Raw genomic sequence first — 16810 nt, forward strand, 5'->3', positions numbered from 1 at the left:
GGCTGTTGTTGTAGGGTTGGGTGGTGTTAATGTTGTAGCCAGCTTTTTCTAACTCACACCTCTTTTAAGGATTTACGCATGCTTTGTAAAAATTGCTGAACTGCAAAAAAAAAAAATGTTTCTCTCCTGCTCCAATTATGAAAGTTGAAATTGCAATAATTTGGAGAATATCACTCACAGGATCAGGAATTCTCACGGACGTGCTAGCACCTGGTCTGCCCTGTGAAGGGATTATTTTAAGTCCCTCCACTCGTGCTGGCTTTCCTTCCTAATTTGTTTATTTTCTTTTCTCAGAATATAAAAAAAAAAAACAAAAAAACTCAGTAGTCAGAGCCTTGCTCCCAGGGAGTCTGGGCTTAGTCCTTATCTAGCGATTTCTTTCTAAATGGGCCCTGGTACCATTTTAGCATCGTATTGTTCTCTGAAATGGAAGCTTCCTGGGGAAATAAGAATGGTTAATTTAATATCATGAAATGTTTGGGGGCTTCTCAGCTGATTCAGAGACCAAGGAGTGCAAATCAAATTAGGTGTGCTGTATAGTGAAACAATGGAAGTTACCTCCGAAAAGAAAAAAAAATGCTTTTCCTCTTCCACCTGCTACCTTCCTAGACTTCCTAGGAAGACTGCAGAAATCTCATAGTATCTCACAGTTCTCTCTGGGGATCCCTGCCGGGGACTGGGGTGCCTGGGCTCTGTGTCTCCGGAAACCAAGAGGTGCTAAGCTGTGGACAGGCTCAGAGGGAAATAATACTTAGGCATGGTCTCTTGTCATAGCAAGGGTCACAGGGCTCATGGTTTAGCAGTTGCTCCCACGGAACTGTGCTAAGCACCAGAAGACACCTTAGCAGCCAAGAGAAATAAATCCACTTCTCACCGCCTAGGAAGAACAGGGGCAGAACCAGGCATGCTTAGTGAGCTCTTACTGCTCACATTTCGAAAGTTCTTTCTGCCCAGGCCCCCTAAATGACAGTATGCTTGGCATCCCGTGAGCTTTTCTCATTCCTTTTTTTTAAGAGGGTCTTTGAGTGAAATCTTTTCAAAGGCGTGATGCAGCCCTTTGACCAGGGAGCTCAGAATGCACAGCTGCAGCCTCCAGCATACTGAACTCCTGGAAACAAACGGCTAAATCAAACGCGTTGGCTACCAGAAGATTCTCTGCGTGTTTACTAGTCCTCTGTTCCAACATCGACAAAGAAATGCTGGGCTTGCATTTTTTGCCCCCCATTACCCCCTCCCCCCTTATGTGCTTTAGGACTTTGATGTCTCTGAGTTGTTAATTTTGGAAAGAAAATGGCAATCTAGGCATGGCGGGATGGTTCAATGGGTAAAGATGCTTGCTACCAAGCCTAATGACCCAAGTTCAGTCCCCCAAAGCCCACGTTGTTGAAGACGAGATCAGACTTACTCAAACCGTCCTCCGACCTCCGCACCCCCTCCCTAGAATAAATATATAAATAAGGGTAAAGGAAAGAGACATCTGTCTGAACAAGTGAGGCACCTGCTCATTTTGTTTGGGGACCTGGTGTTTACATGAAACAACAGGGACTGACTATGAACTGTTAATGGGGCTTTTTGTGAACCCTCTGATGCTCAATTCCATAGAGCTGTAGTAGCAGGAAGGTGGAGTGGCGGTTGTAGTCCCCCACTGACCGTCCCTTCAGGCAGAGCGCCTCCAGAGATTTAATAACAGTGCATCTTGAGCCTGGCCCCTTGACTAGCGAGGATAGTTGGGATACAGGTCCTGTTTGGCTTATGCGTTAGAATGAAAGGACGACAACTCCATGATAATAAACATCTTCTGGGCAGGCACACTTAAGCATAAATATTTTAATCTTTGATCCGTTTCACATGTGCTAAAGTAAGCTAGGAAACACACCCGCAGAGATGCTTATATTGCATTCCTCTTATGAATAAACAAATAAGTGTCAAATTGTGCCTCCCATGGAAAATACTTAAACATCACACAATTAATAATGTATCCAACCCCTCTGATGTTGCCTTCAATGATCGGGTCCTCTTGTCCACACCGTTTTGTGACCTGGGCTTCGGGACTCTGACGCCACATAGAGTGCAGAATTTTATAAACCATTTTAGCCCTCCCCTCCCCAAACTTTTTAATTCTCTTTCTACCATTCTGTGGTGGGGGGTCCCTTCCCCCACCTCTTATTTCTATAACTTTCTCTTTTCTCTTGAAGATTTCACCCCCCCATGGTGGGGAGGGGATCTGTACATTTAGAATCTCCTCTTTGGAGGGATGGACACTACTTTGCAAATCCATCCTCTTGCAAGATGCACGCACATGGTCAGGTTCACCACAAATCGCCATCTCACCACAGGGCATTCCAGTCTGATGACTTAGATATTTTTCTACTTGGGCGGATGGTATGGGTTTTTCTGTTTTTTGTTTTTGTTTTGTTTTGTTTTTTTGCCAGATTCAGCATATCCGTTGAACAATTTTTTTGGAGCTCAAAGCCAGCCCTGCCGAGTTTCTGCTTGGTAAGGTTTGGTGGCCTTGACAGGGAGCCGTGGTTGATTCATTGGCCTTTAAACTGATGATAGTCTGGGATCTGGGCAGTGAGACTAACACTGCCCTAATAGATCCAGAAAGTGGCCGCCCCAGTACAGATCAGAAATATCAGCAAAACTGTGTGAAGAATGGCTCCAGAATGATGACGGCCTGAGGAACCCAGGAAGTCCACGTACGCCGGCATGAGCCAGGACTCGGAACACTGGGTGCAGAGCTCATCACATCAAGGGCGCTCCTGTGTTCTGAGACTTGTGTCTTGGTTACTTTCAATTCTGGACGTGATTTATTTTAAGCCTCGAACCGTGGTGACTGTCTATCTGGGTGAGGCAGTTTCGTAAGACTACGCACGGTCCCTGACACCCATATACTTCTGCTATGATCCTAATGCTTTAGTTTCAACTCTTATCTTCCTTTGACAAAAAGTAAAATAAAAAATAAAATAAAAAGCCCCCTTGTGAGAGTTTACCAAATGATAGTTGGACTGTGTTTTGTGGAGAGCTGATTTGGGATTTGTTAACAGAAGTAGCAGAGTAGAATACCAGCCATAGGAAGTGACTCACCTGAAAGGGTTCAGTTTTTCATTTCACTCGAGTCTCCATGGGGAGAGTTAAGTACAGCGACACTTTGAGCCTATCCCCAACTGTGGTGTCCTCTGCAGAGGACAGTAGATTGCTGGCCGCTGCTGGTCACTTTTTGTACAAGATTCTTTTCTGTCCATTGCCATTTAGGAAATGAATTATATGTAGTATAAGTTTAGGTGTGGTTATAATAAATATCCCGATTTGTTACTTATCCAATAATAGACATTTTTGGCTCAGAAAACAAATGAACCAACCCCAATGTCTGTATATTACTCCTTGACTAAAATCCTTTAGTCCTTAACTGGAATGTGTATTAGTCAAGGCATCTTTGAGAAAGACATTATTTTCCAACACTTAGGACAGGAAAGGGAAATTAAAAGGGAATCCTAAAGTAGGTGCATTTAATCACACACACCCCCATTTAAATGTAATTGGTGCATCTTTTAGGCAATAATGATATTCCTTTTAGTTCTCCATCACAAATACTCCCATCAATGAACTTCCTTAATGCTGATGATGGTGGCGCGGTTTGAGGGAATCTGTATTTACTCGGAAAATGTTCCCATAGAATGACCTACCAGATGGGCCCCTAACAATGCATGGAGACATCAAACCGCCACAGACGTTTGGTGCTTAGAATAATAAAAAGACTATAAAATTAGATTAGTTGAGTCTAATTTGGAATTGGTATATTCCCTACGCACCCTCACCGCTCTTGGGCAGATAAAGCCTTGAGATTTAGCGCTGTGTCAAAGCAAAGACTGTAACTTCCAGTAAAAGGGAGCCGAGGGAGAGGGGGGAAAAAGCATTCTGGGAGGTCGAGGAGGGCAGAGCAGTGACCTCCAATGATTTACAGGCCTTTAGCTTAATGAAATTGTTTCAGTGACATGACAGTAAGAGCTCGTAATGGATTGGATGCCCTAATGTAATGAAATTACTCCCTTCTGCCTAAAAAAAAAATGCGCAATTAATATTTACTGAGACCTGACAGCCTTTGGTGCGCTCGCCCGTGTAGTTCCCTCAGACAGTCAGAGAGAAGAGACGGAGCAGCGTGGCAGACAGGCTGGCTCTGCAGGAGCTCCTGGCAGGGACAAACAGAGCCCCGCAAGGGGTGGAGGGACAGGCGCTTGGTGGCCGGGGAGCCGGCTTGCCGCCCAGCCCCTCGCCGCTGCCCCTGCTCATCCTTCATGCTCCCCCTTGCTTTCCCACAGGCAACTGGACAATAACCACATCAGCTGCATTGAAGATGGAGCCTTCCGAGCGCTGCGCGATTTGGAGATCCTGTGAGTTGATTCTGCGATTGCTGCCTTATGTGTGTGAGAGAGTGTGTGCGTTGTGCGGAGGGGAGAGGGGGGAAGCGTGTGTGTTGTGCGCGTAGGGGGTCCTTGTGGGTGCGTTTCTGGGTCTTCTGCTGCAATGCTATTAAAATTGGGCACCGGGAGATCCCTCCGGCTTACCTTGCCCAAAGTGTTCGCAGGCTGCAAAGTGTGATTTCTCACCTGCTACAAACTGGGGTTCCTCAATCGGCCGTTTCTCCCATGCTCCAGCCGTATTTGGTGGAGCAGACGGCCAGGATAGCCCCCCCAGCATCTGTCTGTGTATTCCGAGAGCAGCTATTTGAGTGTGGACATATAGGGAGGTAGGTTACAGGTCTATGGCCAGTGACAGAGGGGTTATCACCAGAAGGTGAGTCAGAATCAGCCAGAAGCAGGGAGGGACCTTGGCACAGGACAAGGGAGAATGAGAGGCAGTCTGATAAGGTCTAGCTATTGCTACTGCGCCTGGGATCTTATCTCGGGCTTAAATTCAAACTTTAAATAGTAACCTTAAAGTGGTAGGGATGAAAAGATGAGAGGAGATACTCCTTCCTTGTAATCCTACCATTTAGACCTTGTGTAGAAACATCTCACACACACACACACACACACACACCCAAGACTGTCCTTCTGTGTCTTGGATTTTCACTCGCTCTAACTAAAGAAACCTGCTTTCTGGAGAAAAGTCACTGAAGGGTCATGTTGGGGTCATGCGACTAAAGTTGGATTGTGTTAGAAAACAGTTTGATTGTTTCCCCAGCAGCTACCCTGCTCACTGCCCTTGATGTGAGGGAGCCTGGAGAGGAAGCAGTAAGGCGTAGTAGAACTTAGGTCAGGGGTTATGCGATTCAGTCCTTGTCCTGCCGCTAATTAGCCGTGTGACCTTGGGCAAGTCTCTTTGGCTCTGGGAGCCTCAGTTTTCTCTTCTGTAAGGTAAAGGAGTTGATGGCTCTAACTTGGGAGTGACATGTGCTCTCCAAAAGCTGCAAAAATAATTACAGTGGAACCACTCTAGCTTCAGAATGATAAGAGAATAGGATGGGTTGGGTTGAGCATCCTTGGGAAATTAAAAAGAAAAAAAAAGAAAACTACATAGTCAAAGGTTTTCCTGTGTCCGTTTTCAGCATAAGACCGAATGCCAGATAAATGAATGAATGCGTTAAAACATCCCTTTGTACAAAAAGGAAAGTGCACACACGTACGTTCCTTTCTACCTGGAAGAGGCCAGCACTGGGTCAGAAAGAGTCCCCTCCACCTTGCCAGGCAGGAAGGTGATTCTAGGAGGAATCACGGGAAATCTAGAGGATGCTGATGCTGCAAGCTACTTGAGATCCATTGCAAGCTGAGGACTCCTGGCATAGGAGAGACAGGACCCACAGGCAGCAGAGGTCAGATTGTCAGTCCTAAGATAGATGGTCTCTCCTCACCCAAACCCTGACCCCGGAACCAGCAACAATTGCATGTCTGCGGGAGAGTGTGCCAGCTCCAATTTAGCAACCCAGCCCAGGACTTCTCTTCCTGGGAAACTGGAGTTGAGAAGGGAGGTGTGATTTTTTTTTTTCTCCCCTGCCTTTGGGAAAGGCCTGAATGGTCGTTTGGAAGCTTTTTGCTCCTTGCCAGGGGAAATGAGGAAGATGAGAAAATTCCTTGGGAAGAACTGAGGACATGGAAGTCACAGCTGCCACAAAACAGCTGTGGTGACCTGTCAGCCCCTCCCTTGGTTAGTTCTCTGCAGCAAGTGGTGTCTAAGGGAGTCTCTGGGGTGGGGGGGAGCTTTAAGGATAGACTCATGTGGGTGGGAATTGGGGAAGCCATGGACTTGGGTTAAGCTCTGTGACCTCTCTGAGTGTTCCTCACCTTTGAGACGGGACCACACAGAAGGGTTGCCCTTCCCACATCTGTTTCTCCCTACCCTGCCTTCATCCTGATCAAACTCCTGCCCAGGACATATTTAGACAACTCTTCCCCTCCTGGCTGGGGAGGGAGGGACATGATACCCAGATGTATCAGGTGTCTCTAAGTTAAAACCTAGAAACCCATGACCAAAGTAATAATAACAGTGATAAAACTAATCCAAGTCCTCATTTCTCATCATTGCAGAAGACCTGCAGGACCTGATTAGTTTATCTCCTCAATCCCAAACAAAGCCAGATCAATAGCTTTGTTTTAAGGATGCTCATTTGGCTTCACATGGCTAAGCACTTAAAATTAATCATCATCAGTTATTCTGTGCTGGTTTTTTTTTTTAATTTCCAGCAGAGGCATGGGGTTTTGAAAACATCTATCTTAATGGTGAACCTTTCCGAAATTGGCTGGAGTTGACATCTCCATTTAAGGAGATGCCTCCCCTCCCCACCCCCAGACCTTGCAAGCATCCTTTACACATTGACATCTTGTAACACGTCTCTGTGACCAAATATCAGACGCCATCAGAAATCTTGTCAATGAAACACAGCGAACAGTAACTAAATGGAGGCCTGACACGTTAATAATTTTCTTCAGATAGAAGGAAGATTTTCAAAATACACTAGCCCTTGAGAGGTTAATGTTAGGATCCTGAGGGAAAAATAGTAACTTGCACATCGAGAAGAGTATCGTCGTGGTTCAGATGTGCTGACGTTACACAGTGGGTGGTAGGAAATCGGGAAAATGACTTGCTTATCTCTCAGAAAGTTCTAGAGATTATCTTAAGAAAAGTCTGTAAAGTCAACCACTCAGAATATTTCACACTCAGTAATGCACTTTCCCCCTTCCTTCCTTCCTTCCTTCCTTCCTTCCTTCCTTCCTTCTTTCCTTCCTTCTTTCCTTCCTTCCTTCCTGTGGGAGGAAGTACCATTAATTTTCTTTGCATTGAAAAGTTGGTTTTGTTCACCACATGGATCATGAGCTCAAAAGCTGAATCTGAGAGGGGCCTGACCACAATGGGAGACCGAGGTCAGGGCCAGAATGGGAAGGAGTAAGAGGTCCCACCATCCTGTCCATGCTGGCTGTGTCCCATGGGGAATGTTCAGCTCAAGGTATAGTGAACAAGGAAAGAGGACACCACCCTGTGCTTTCCCGTCAACAGAGAGGGGAAGAAGGAGGAAGTGTAGTAAGGACGAAACCTCCTAAGGCTGGAGGAAGAATGGCAAAGTGGCCAGAGTTGGCAGTTCATCTTGCCCGCCACCAGGGCTAGTGTGCCCACCATAATAATCAGTATACCCACCACCATAGTCAATGTGCGCCCACCACCATGGCCGGTGTGCCCACCACCGTGGTCTGTGTGCCCACCACCATAGCCGGTGTGCGCCCACTGCCATGGGCAGTGTGCTCACCACAATAAACAGTGCACCCACCACCGTAACACTTCCCCATGTTATCTATTTGCCTGCTTCCAGCTTTCCCTCCAAGAAGCTACGGTTCCCGTCACCCTCCTCTTACACTAGTCCCCCTCAGAGAAGCCAACTAGCTGCTGAGCGATAAGCAGCCCAGCCTCTGTGACCACCGTACCAAGCTGCCTCAGCTGCCTTGTTGCCGAGGCTGGAGAGGTTAGACGCCCCTGAAGTGTGCCCATTGTGTGCTGCAGGGTGGTGCGGAGTGTTCTCCAAGGGCCGAGCCAGGCAAGCTGTCAGTGCCTCTTTTCAGAGCTTCCCACAAGCATGCCAAATCGTCCTTGGCACTCCCTTTACTCAGCTAACGGGTGCTCCAAAGTGTGAGGCCTCTCATCGTGCAAGGCCCCTCTAAGTGTAAGGGAAATCAAACATGCAGAGGAAAGTAAAGAATCTTGTCCACAAACTCATACACATGTGCGCTCGCACACACACCCACTACAGGTTTTATTCTGTGGCATGTAAAGTTCTTAATTGGGGAGCACAGGCCTCCATGAGGCCGATCTCCCCTCGTTACTTCAACAACGACCCTTACCCCTCCACCTGACCCACTCATCGTCCATCTTCCAACTCATACACTTTTTTCATCACATAAGTTGTGTCATGCAGCGGCCGTGCGTGGTGACACTGCGTTCTGAGTTTCCAGGAGTCGGGATGCTGGGAGCGAGACTTCCAGCCCTTGGCTGCTGAGTTGAAAATGGCCAGGCACTTCTCAGAGAGACCAGGCCTCTCCCTCAGGACAGCATCCTGCTGTGAATGGAAAGCAACAAGAGACACTTTAGCTTGCGCTTTAAAAATTGAGAGGACCAACAAATGAAACCCAGTGAGAGACAGGGGAGCAGCTCAAAGGGTGAGAGGCTTGCTTTCCGGCATGATGACTTGAGTTTGATCCCCACAACCCCGGCTTTAAAAAGCTGGGCCTCAAGTTATCTGCTTGTAATCCCAGCCTTGAAGGAGAGAGAGAGAGAGACAGGTGTATCCCTGGGGCTTGCTGGTCAGCCAGCCTAGCCTACTAGGAGTGGACAAGCCAGTCAGAGACCCCCCATCTCGAAAACAAGATGACTGTCGCTTGTGAACCAACACCTGAAGTTGTCATCTGATCTCCACTTGTGCGTTCACACACAGGTACAGCCACACATACGCTAAGAATCCTGGTTAATAAGATACGTTGGGTTTTTTTTTCCTGTAGTTTATAAAAATGAAAAGATATTTTTAGATATTATCTCCAGAGTAAATGTAGGAAGTAGGAATTCTAGTAAGTAATTATATTAAAAAAAAAATCAAGGCTACAGATGTCAGGAAAACACACCTAGGTACCAACCAGCTCAGTAGCATGGAAATCCCGTGTGTGTATAGCTAATCGTATATACAGGGCTCAAGGTCTTGTTCCTACTTCTGTTACTTGCCAATTTGGGAAATTCAGTCACTTCGAGATAGCCCGTTGCTGGCAGGACCTTTAGGGGTCTCCAGAATGACCAACTACTGCTTAGGTAAAATGTAGAGAAAATGGCTGCGACTGGAGGAAGAGCTATACTTCCTAACCTTCTGCACCCTAGGTGCCCCTGTCACCTAGTCTCGGTGTCCCCAAGGTCAACAGTAAATTGTCATTAGTGGAGAGATTGGAACCCAGAGGTCTTGGCTCCTTGGTCTGTGCTCTTTGCCTTCTTGGGACATTGTGTGCCATACAGCTCTGTTCAAAGGGGACCCCCTGGCAAGGTGGGGATCCTAAACACAGCTTGCCTTTTCAAGATCAAGACTGTACCATTACACTCTGATAAAGTTAAGGATGTTGAGGAAAAGCAAATGTGTCCATAACAGAATCTAAGGTCAGTCCACCTTTCTGTTCTTTCAAACTAGAGAATGCGGACTAGGCCACAAATAAGATTTTTCTTATTCTGCAAATATCTATCTATCTATAACTATATCTATATCTGCACACATATGGGTAATGTTTCACATTTAAAAATTGGAATCGCCTACATAAACATCCAAATTTCCAGCATCACGCGAAAACCCAGACACAAGCCTAAGACCACAGTTCTGCACTGCAGTGGTCATCCATGGCCAAGGAGCATCGCCCGACTTACTTTCTGCCCCGCCATGCACTTGGTCTCCCTTATGTTCACTGCCAACCCAGGCAACCCCGATACACTGTGTCAGCAGAGTGCCAGGTGACGTGCCCAGGGCCAGACCTTGCCAGATTTTTTGAATGGCCGTACACAGAGAGACCTGAGCAACGTAGAGTCTAGGACTCCCGAAACTGAGCAAGGACAACCCAGGAACAGCCAGGAATGCCTCATGACTCATCTCCTGTGGGGTTCCTCTCAAGAGTTAAGCTGGCCTTCAAACTCATCTTTGGTTTTAGAGGTCCGGGCATCCGAACATGACTCAAAAAGGCATCCTGAGGTGACAGCATTCACCATACTCCCAGTGTGGTTCTAATTCAGCCACATCCAGGCCGGTATGGCATAGCCAGACATTCTACCCATACACAGACAGAGAAGGGTAGATGGGAAGGAGTCCTTTTTCTGACGTTAGGTCCTAGCTGAGGGGGTATGAGGCACTGGTGTTTGCAGTGGTCAAGGACAGTCCAGTTCAGCAAAGCTGGATTTCAGTGCAAACGGAGAGCTGTCCTCCACTGCAGCTGAGCCACCATTGCTCTGGTTAACAGTAGTAATGTCATAATAATATACTACATGGCATGGAGATGTAATATATGAGTTGTTAGGGATGTCACTATTTCCTCTGTGTGTGAGCATTCACTGCTTTTGAGCGCCCGCCTTCCTTTCCGAGCATGTTTCAGACAGCAAGCTGAGACTTCAAAGGATGGCCTTTTACTTAAGTGTATGCCATAACTTTATAGGGCAGGTTACATTAGCCCTGCTCAACCAGTGAGGAAACTGAGGATCAGAGAATGAGAATTAAGTTCTCCAAAGTGACACTGGCCAGGTCAAGGGAATCCTTAGTCTAGTCTTCAGCTTCGTTACTGCAGATCACCTAACCCCTTGCACTTAGGCACTCTACTATAACAACATAACTAAAAACTTATATTAATGACACACTCTAATGCCCAAGCTATAGGGAGAAGTAATCTCACCAGCGTAGCCAGTGGCCATTCTCATTGTGTAGAATGGTGTGCGAACCACAGTTTGTCTCTTTGAAAAGCTGGTTGATAGGGTTGTCAGACCTACATTTAAACCCACTTCAATCACCACCACGTTCGGGTCTACAGAACTGCCCCACGGTTGAGCATGGGGGTGGGAGGCGTTCTCAACAAGCTGGAAGCCAGTCCAATGTCAACCAAACTAGATAAAAGAGGTTCAGTCCTCAGTGGACGGTGCGAACCTCCGTACATGTCCTTTAGAGCTATTGTGTAGGTTAAAGGAGATGTCACTAGCACGTGCCTAACAAAGGCGGGTGGAGACCGGTGAAAACTGAAGTTGGGGGACACTCGGTACTGCTTCACTGCTGTGCATAGTAGGTAGTCAGCTAAAGTACAAGGCACCCAATCAGGGTGAAGTTAGTAAACTAAACAGAGGCCCACCACGCCACAGTTCCTCTACAGAATGCTGTTGCTCTCTGGCCCAGAACAAAATTAAGGTGTGGCTGTCCTAGTGTGGTAAAGGTCGCACGAGGTGTTTGACAGAAGCAGCCCTTTCTCACATTGCCTGTGATTTGACAGTTCTCCAGCCAAATGGTAATTTCCCCCAACCCTGGTCCTCTCTTACTTTTAACACTGAACAAAATCAGAGCGACAGTGAAAATCAGCACATTCTAATAGATGAGATTCATTTTCATTTATTTACGAAATGTGTCACCTGGCTTTCTCTGGGGGGCTGCGCGTTTGTTTTAACAGTCGTGGAGTCAGTGTTTACTCGTGGCATGGTTTTGAATTTAGAACTGTCATTGCTTAATGAAACTCTTAAAATATCCCCGAACATGATTTTTTTTTTGACACTATGCTGCAAATTGCGACGTGCCCCAGACTATCGGGATTAAATTGCATTTTGCGAGTTCTGTTCAGCCTTCAGCATATTAGGACAGGCACCGGCTTCTCGCTAAGCACTCTGGTGCCACGTAACACATCCGTCTTCCCAGAGTCCCTCAGTCTCTACGTTTGATGACGGGCCCATGTTTAAAATAACTAGGTTTTAAGAACGCTGGCTTCAGGAAAAAGTAAAAGAGAACTTGGAGGTCTAAAATAATTTTTACATTTAAATAACCAACCTTTTTTTGAGTCTTTAAAGGACCTTCCATCTGAGGTACCTGGTGATTTCACCTCCCTCTCAGGGGAAAACTGGCTATTTGAAAATGCACCGGTGAAGATTCCTAGACAAAGGGGAGGTGCTGAGCTAGCTGAATTGTTCTTTACGAACCAAGGGGTTTTGAAGCAAATCTTCCTATTGATGCCGTTTTGTGGTTTTGTTGTTGTTTGTTTGTTTTGTTTTGTTTTGTTTGGTGTACCCGTGTACACCAGAACTCAGAAAGGCGAAGCAAGATCAAGAGTTGGGGTCCATCCTGGGCCCCTTGGTGAGTGCCAGCCAACTTGAGCTGCCCAGGAAAACCCTGTCTCAAACAGAAAAAATGAGAAGCCCATCACCGACATTTAGAACTCGAGTGATTTTTTATGTAAAATCATTTCTTTTCAGCCTTCGTTGACTGTCTGAAGGCACGGGAACACTTGGCCCACGCGTGGCCATAAGCATGTCCAGCAGCCCCATCCACTAGGCCCTCAACGACTGTGAGGGAGATGCTACCGCATCCGTGGGGCGTACACGGTAGCTACAAGTCAGGCGTTGACTCCTGAGCACATGCACCTGAGGATGGGTTATTTCATCCCGCCTCACTTCCACTGCTGCAAATGTAAATACCCACATTTAGCATCTAATGGGGCAAGGCCTGTTGAGGCCTAACTGGACATCTGTGTGCTGTCTGAACTGGGCGTGCCCTGTGCACGGTTCCAGAGTTCCTTCCAGGCCCAACTCTCCCTTTCCTTTGATGCCTCACAAACAACATTTTCTAATAGTGAATCCATTGCTATATCGACCTCTCCATCCCAGCCTTCCTCTATCTCAGTTTAAACATCTAGATCTTACACCCACAAAAGACCTGTTTTTCAAGACTCCTGGGCTGTAATTATTACAGTCGCAGCCCACTGAAGTCAGACCTCCGTGAGAGTTAGCCCCGGTGGCCAGTGTTCCCTTCTCTCAGTCTTGTGAGACTGTATGCTGGGCACTCAACTGAGTGGCAAACTCACTTCCTTGTCTGGTCCCATCTGTCTCCAACCATGAGTGGGGAACACGGCATCCGGTTAGGGAAAGAAGCCTATTGGCCACGCAGAAGCAGAAACAGGTAACTGCATAAAGAGAGAGAGAAAGGGAGCCGTGTCTGTAACTGTTGTCACATGCCGAGTTCTGGGGACTGAAAGTGACTTGTAGAGTCTGGCCAGATGTCCTGCCCGTATGCACAGCTGGGAATCCAAAATACTTACAGTTCTGTTTTGAGAGCTATTCACAGTCCAGCAATGGCATTTTACAGTCAGCACCCACTCTTCTGGAATTAGTAAAATTAAGAACTGGAAAGACCCTGGAGGGTGGGGGGCTCTCTTCATTTTAAAAGGAAAAAAAAAAAAACTTCTCCCTGGAAAGGTTAAGCGAAGTGTTTGTAGCTATAGGAAAATTTCGTGGCAGCACCAGGCCAGAAAACAGTTCTTTTGGCTCCTTATCCAATGCTTTTTTATGGCCGTCTGCTTCTCTGTATTACCAGACAGGAAACAAAAATTAGTGAAGCCAGACTCCGTGTCCTGTCTGTGGCATCATCCCTTGATCCCTGGGCTTGCCGGAGGGAACATTTTGCATTCTGCATGAGGACAACACCCTGCCTTCTTAGACCCTTCCAAGCATATGGCCACTGCTTAGGAAATGACCACCCCAGTGTCTCTGTCTAGTCAGACGGTAGCCTGGGAGGGGAATCCCAGGTCATCATCCTTCAGCTACCATTGGTGATCAGAGGCTCCATTAGTAAATCCTGGAGCCCCCTCCACTTGTGTTAGTGAGCCCAGAGAAGCCAAGGTGCGAGCTGAACCCAGCCCTCCAACAGAGTACCTCTCCACTGCGAATATCAGAGATCTCTGTGGGTCTCAGCCTGAGAACAAAGCGACAAGCCCACTGTGTTGTTTCTCTGAAGTGGCTCCAATGCAGACTGTATGCAGGCAGTGACTCTGTGTGCAGCCATAGAACTGATGAGCGGAATTCTTAGACAGGCAGGGATGCCCCTTCTGGGAGGAGCAGTCTTCCCCCAAGAACAGAAACTCGGGATGTTTGTCACCAAGGAGTAATCATGGAGTAGAAGACACATCGAATCAGGCCGGGTTGTTTAAAGACAGGGAATCTGAGAAGTAGGTCTCCAGGGACTGTTTCTCAGAGGACAGCTTCCCTTCAGGGGATGACAGGCAGAAGAAAATTTTAACCACAGCTCGGGTGTGCCATATTCTAAATCTGTGCGTGCACATGTGTGTATGTGTGGAGGAGTGTGTGTGAATGTATGTGAGTGTGTGTGAATGTATTGTGTATGTGTGAGTGTGTAAATGTGTGTGTGTGTGTGTGTCCTATTTCAAATTGTTCATTGTTTAAGTCAGAGCATAAAACCTGGCCCCCGTAAACCACATCTTCCCAAGTATTTGGCTCATCTATGGATTGTGTTTCTAAAGGTGAGTGGTGCCAATCTTAAAAATGCAAAAGATTTCCTATGAAAATCGTGCAGGATTCACATTTCTCTTTAAAGAATAAAAGGAAGCCCTGGAAACACTGTGCCCCCAGCTTAGCACAGGTTCTGGAAATTCAAAGTGACAATCCACTTAGGAAGGCTGCATTCGCTGCAGTCCCTGTGCAGCCCACTCGTGTGGATAATTGAGTTGTCCCCCAGATTAGCACAGAAGGCTGTTCCATTCGGACATTTATTTGTTTCAAAAGATGCCCCCAACACCACCCTTCTTATCTTTAAACAAACCACCCGTTTGGTAAATGTTTCCCATGTGTCAAACATGCAACCTGGCCCTGCTTGTATAGTGAAGCACCAAACAGTCTTTGTAGGGCCGGAGAGATGGCTCAGTGGCTAAGAGCTCTGGCTGTTCTTCCAGAGGACCCGAGTTCAGTTCCCAGCCACCACATAAAGGTGGCATCTGTAACTCTGCTTCGAGGAGGTCTCCTGTCCTCTGTGGACACCAGGGGCACACACAATGAACAGATATACATTGCAGGCAAAATACTGATACACATTAAATAAAAGTAAATAAATCTTTTAAAAAAATAGCAAACAAAAAGCAGATATAGTCTTGTTGTCTTTATCAAGATAGTGTGTCATCCCGTTAGAGACACCAAGTACAGCTGAGATTTTGAAAATGTATGTATTTCTTCTCTCCTTGATTCCAAACTCACCTGCCCAGCTACAGAGGTCACTCTTCCGTTCAGGGCCTACTACAGATAACCTTGGCATAGTGGCAATTGCCTGACTCCTACATGGGGCAGTTTTGCATCCAGATTTCATCCCATAGACAACAAAAGGGAATAGGAAGACCACTGCTCTCTCGGTCACAGAACATCCTGGGGCATATCGTTTTCGGTTAACCAGGTCATAAAGCAGTCCAGCCATTCTGAACCGCGGCAGGTATCCATGAATGAGTTCTTCAGCCTGCCCTTGCCAAAGACACCAGGGCATGCTAAACACTCACATAGGCAGGTGCCAGGCTGGGCAAATGGTAGCGTGTGAGGGCTTGTCTCTCTCCTCTGCTCTTCCCTCTCTACACTTTTCAAAGCGTCTCCCCTTCTCCTCTCTCAATGCGGAGGCTCTGCTGAGTGGATGGAGATGAATTTCTGTCTGTTGTAATCTGGATCCGTAATGAGAGAAGAGCCGGAGACTGGCCCTTTTGTTAAGGAATCCTCCTCATCAAAGACCCAAATTGGCAGCCGATTGTTTTTATTTATTTCTGTAGGTTTTACATGACACCTGGAGACCATTTAAAATGTTACTTGGCGGTGAGCGCTGTGTGTTTAAAAATAACACTCACCCGGTGCCAAATCACTTTAGAGTCGGGTACAAATATTGAGACAAAAACCCCAGCTGTTAATGCTTTGGCTGCTAATTTGAGGTGTCAGATGAGAGCCCGGCTGCTATACGTCAGTGAATAAGGCCCCTTGTGAGATCATTATGTTTTCTAACAGTTGAGAGCAATGGTCCAATCAGTGCAGCATCAGTTGCTTTCATTATATGCCCACACAATGGTTATGAGCTTTAATTTAAACGGTCCACAGGGAGATCGGGGAACTCGGTATTACGCAGCACCCAGGGAAGCTGAGAGCAGGTAGGGCAGGTTTGGTAGCTGCTCTCATCCTTCTCCGGCTAGTCTGACCTCAGAGACCTATTTCTCGGTCCAGTAGGAGAAAGATCGGCTTAGGTTAAGGAGCTTTTGGTTCTGTGGTGTATTTGTAAACACTCATTCAGCCTATAGGACACCAAGGGCCATGATGATTTTTGGTAACACTTCCACCTACTGACTGAGCCTTTTCTTTAAAAGGCATAGGGGCCACGACTGTCTTCTCTTGCACGTAGCCTCCGTAGCTAGCTAAACTCCTCCTCTTCGTAGAACAAGAGCAGGGCTGTTGCCTCTGGGCAGCCTCAGCAGTGAGCCTTTTCCCTCATATGTCCACCAAAGTAAAGAGAGTCCGGCAGGCACAAAGCAGTATGACCCACCTCCACCATGTAATACAGCTACAGACCCCGAAAACACACCTGGCTGTGAAGATAGCCCCACAGAATGACAGTGTGTTACTGGGCACAGTTCGCATGGGGTAACAAGTGGGCATAAGGCTTGGATTTCTGGACATTAGGGGAAAGAAACGAGATAGCGTGCACGCAGTGCCCAGGCCATTATAGGCAGAGTGTCAGTACCGTTACTGCTATCTGTCATTATGGTCACCTTCACTGGCAAGTGAAGATTTTCCTCAAAGGGTTAACCACCAT

General features: G+C 46.9%; 1 protein-coding gene across 1 annotated transcript in view; it reads left to right on the forward strand.

The window, feature by feature from the left end:
• The window catches only part of Slit3 (slit guidance ligand 3), a 584776-nt gene that overhangs the window by 421375 nt on the left and 146591 nt on the right, over positions 1 to 16810 (forward strand). The window contains 1 exon segment of the mRNA NM_031321.1: positions 4320 to 4391. Coding sequence (NP_112611.1) covers positions 4320 to 4391 — 72 coding nt within the window.

The sequence above is a fragment of the Rattus norvegicus genome, chromosome 10, assembly GCF_036323735.1.
Source record: "Rattus norvegicus strain BN/NHsdMcwi chromosome 10, GRCr8, whole genome shotgun sequence".
In the NCBI taxonomy this organism is placed as follows: Eukaryota; Metazoa; Chordata; class Mammalia; order Rodentia; family Muridae; genus Rattus; species Rattus norvegicus.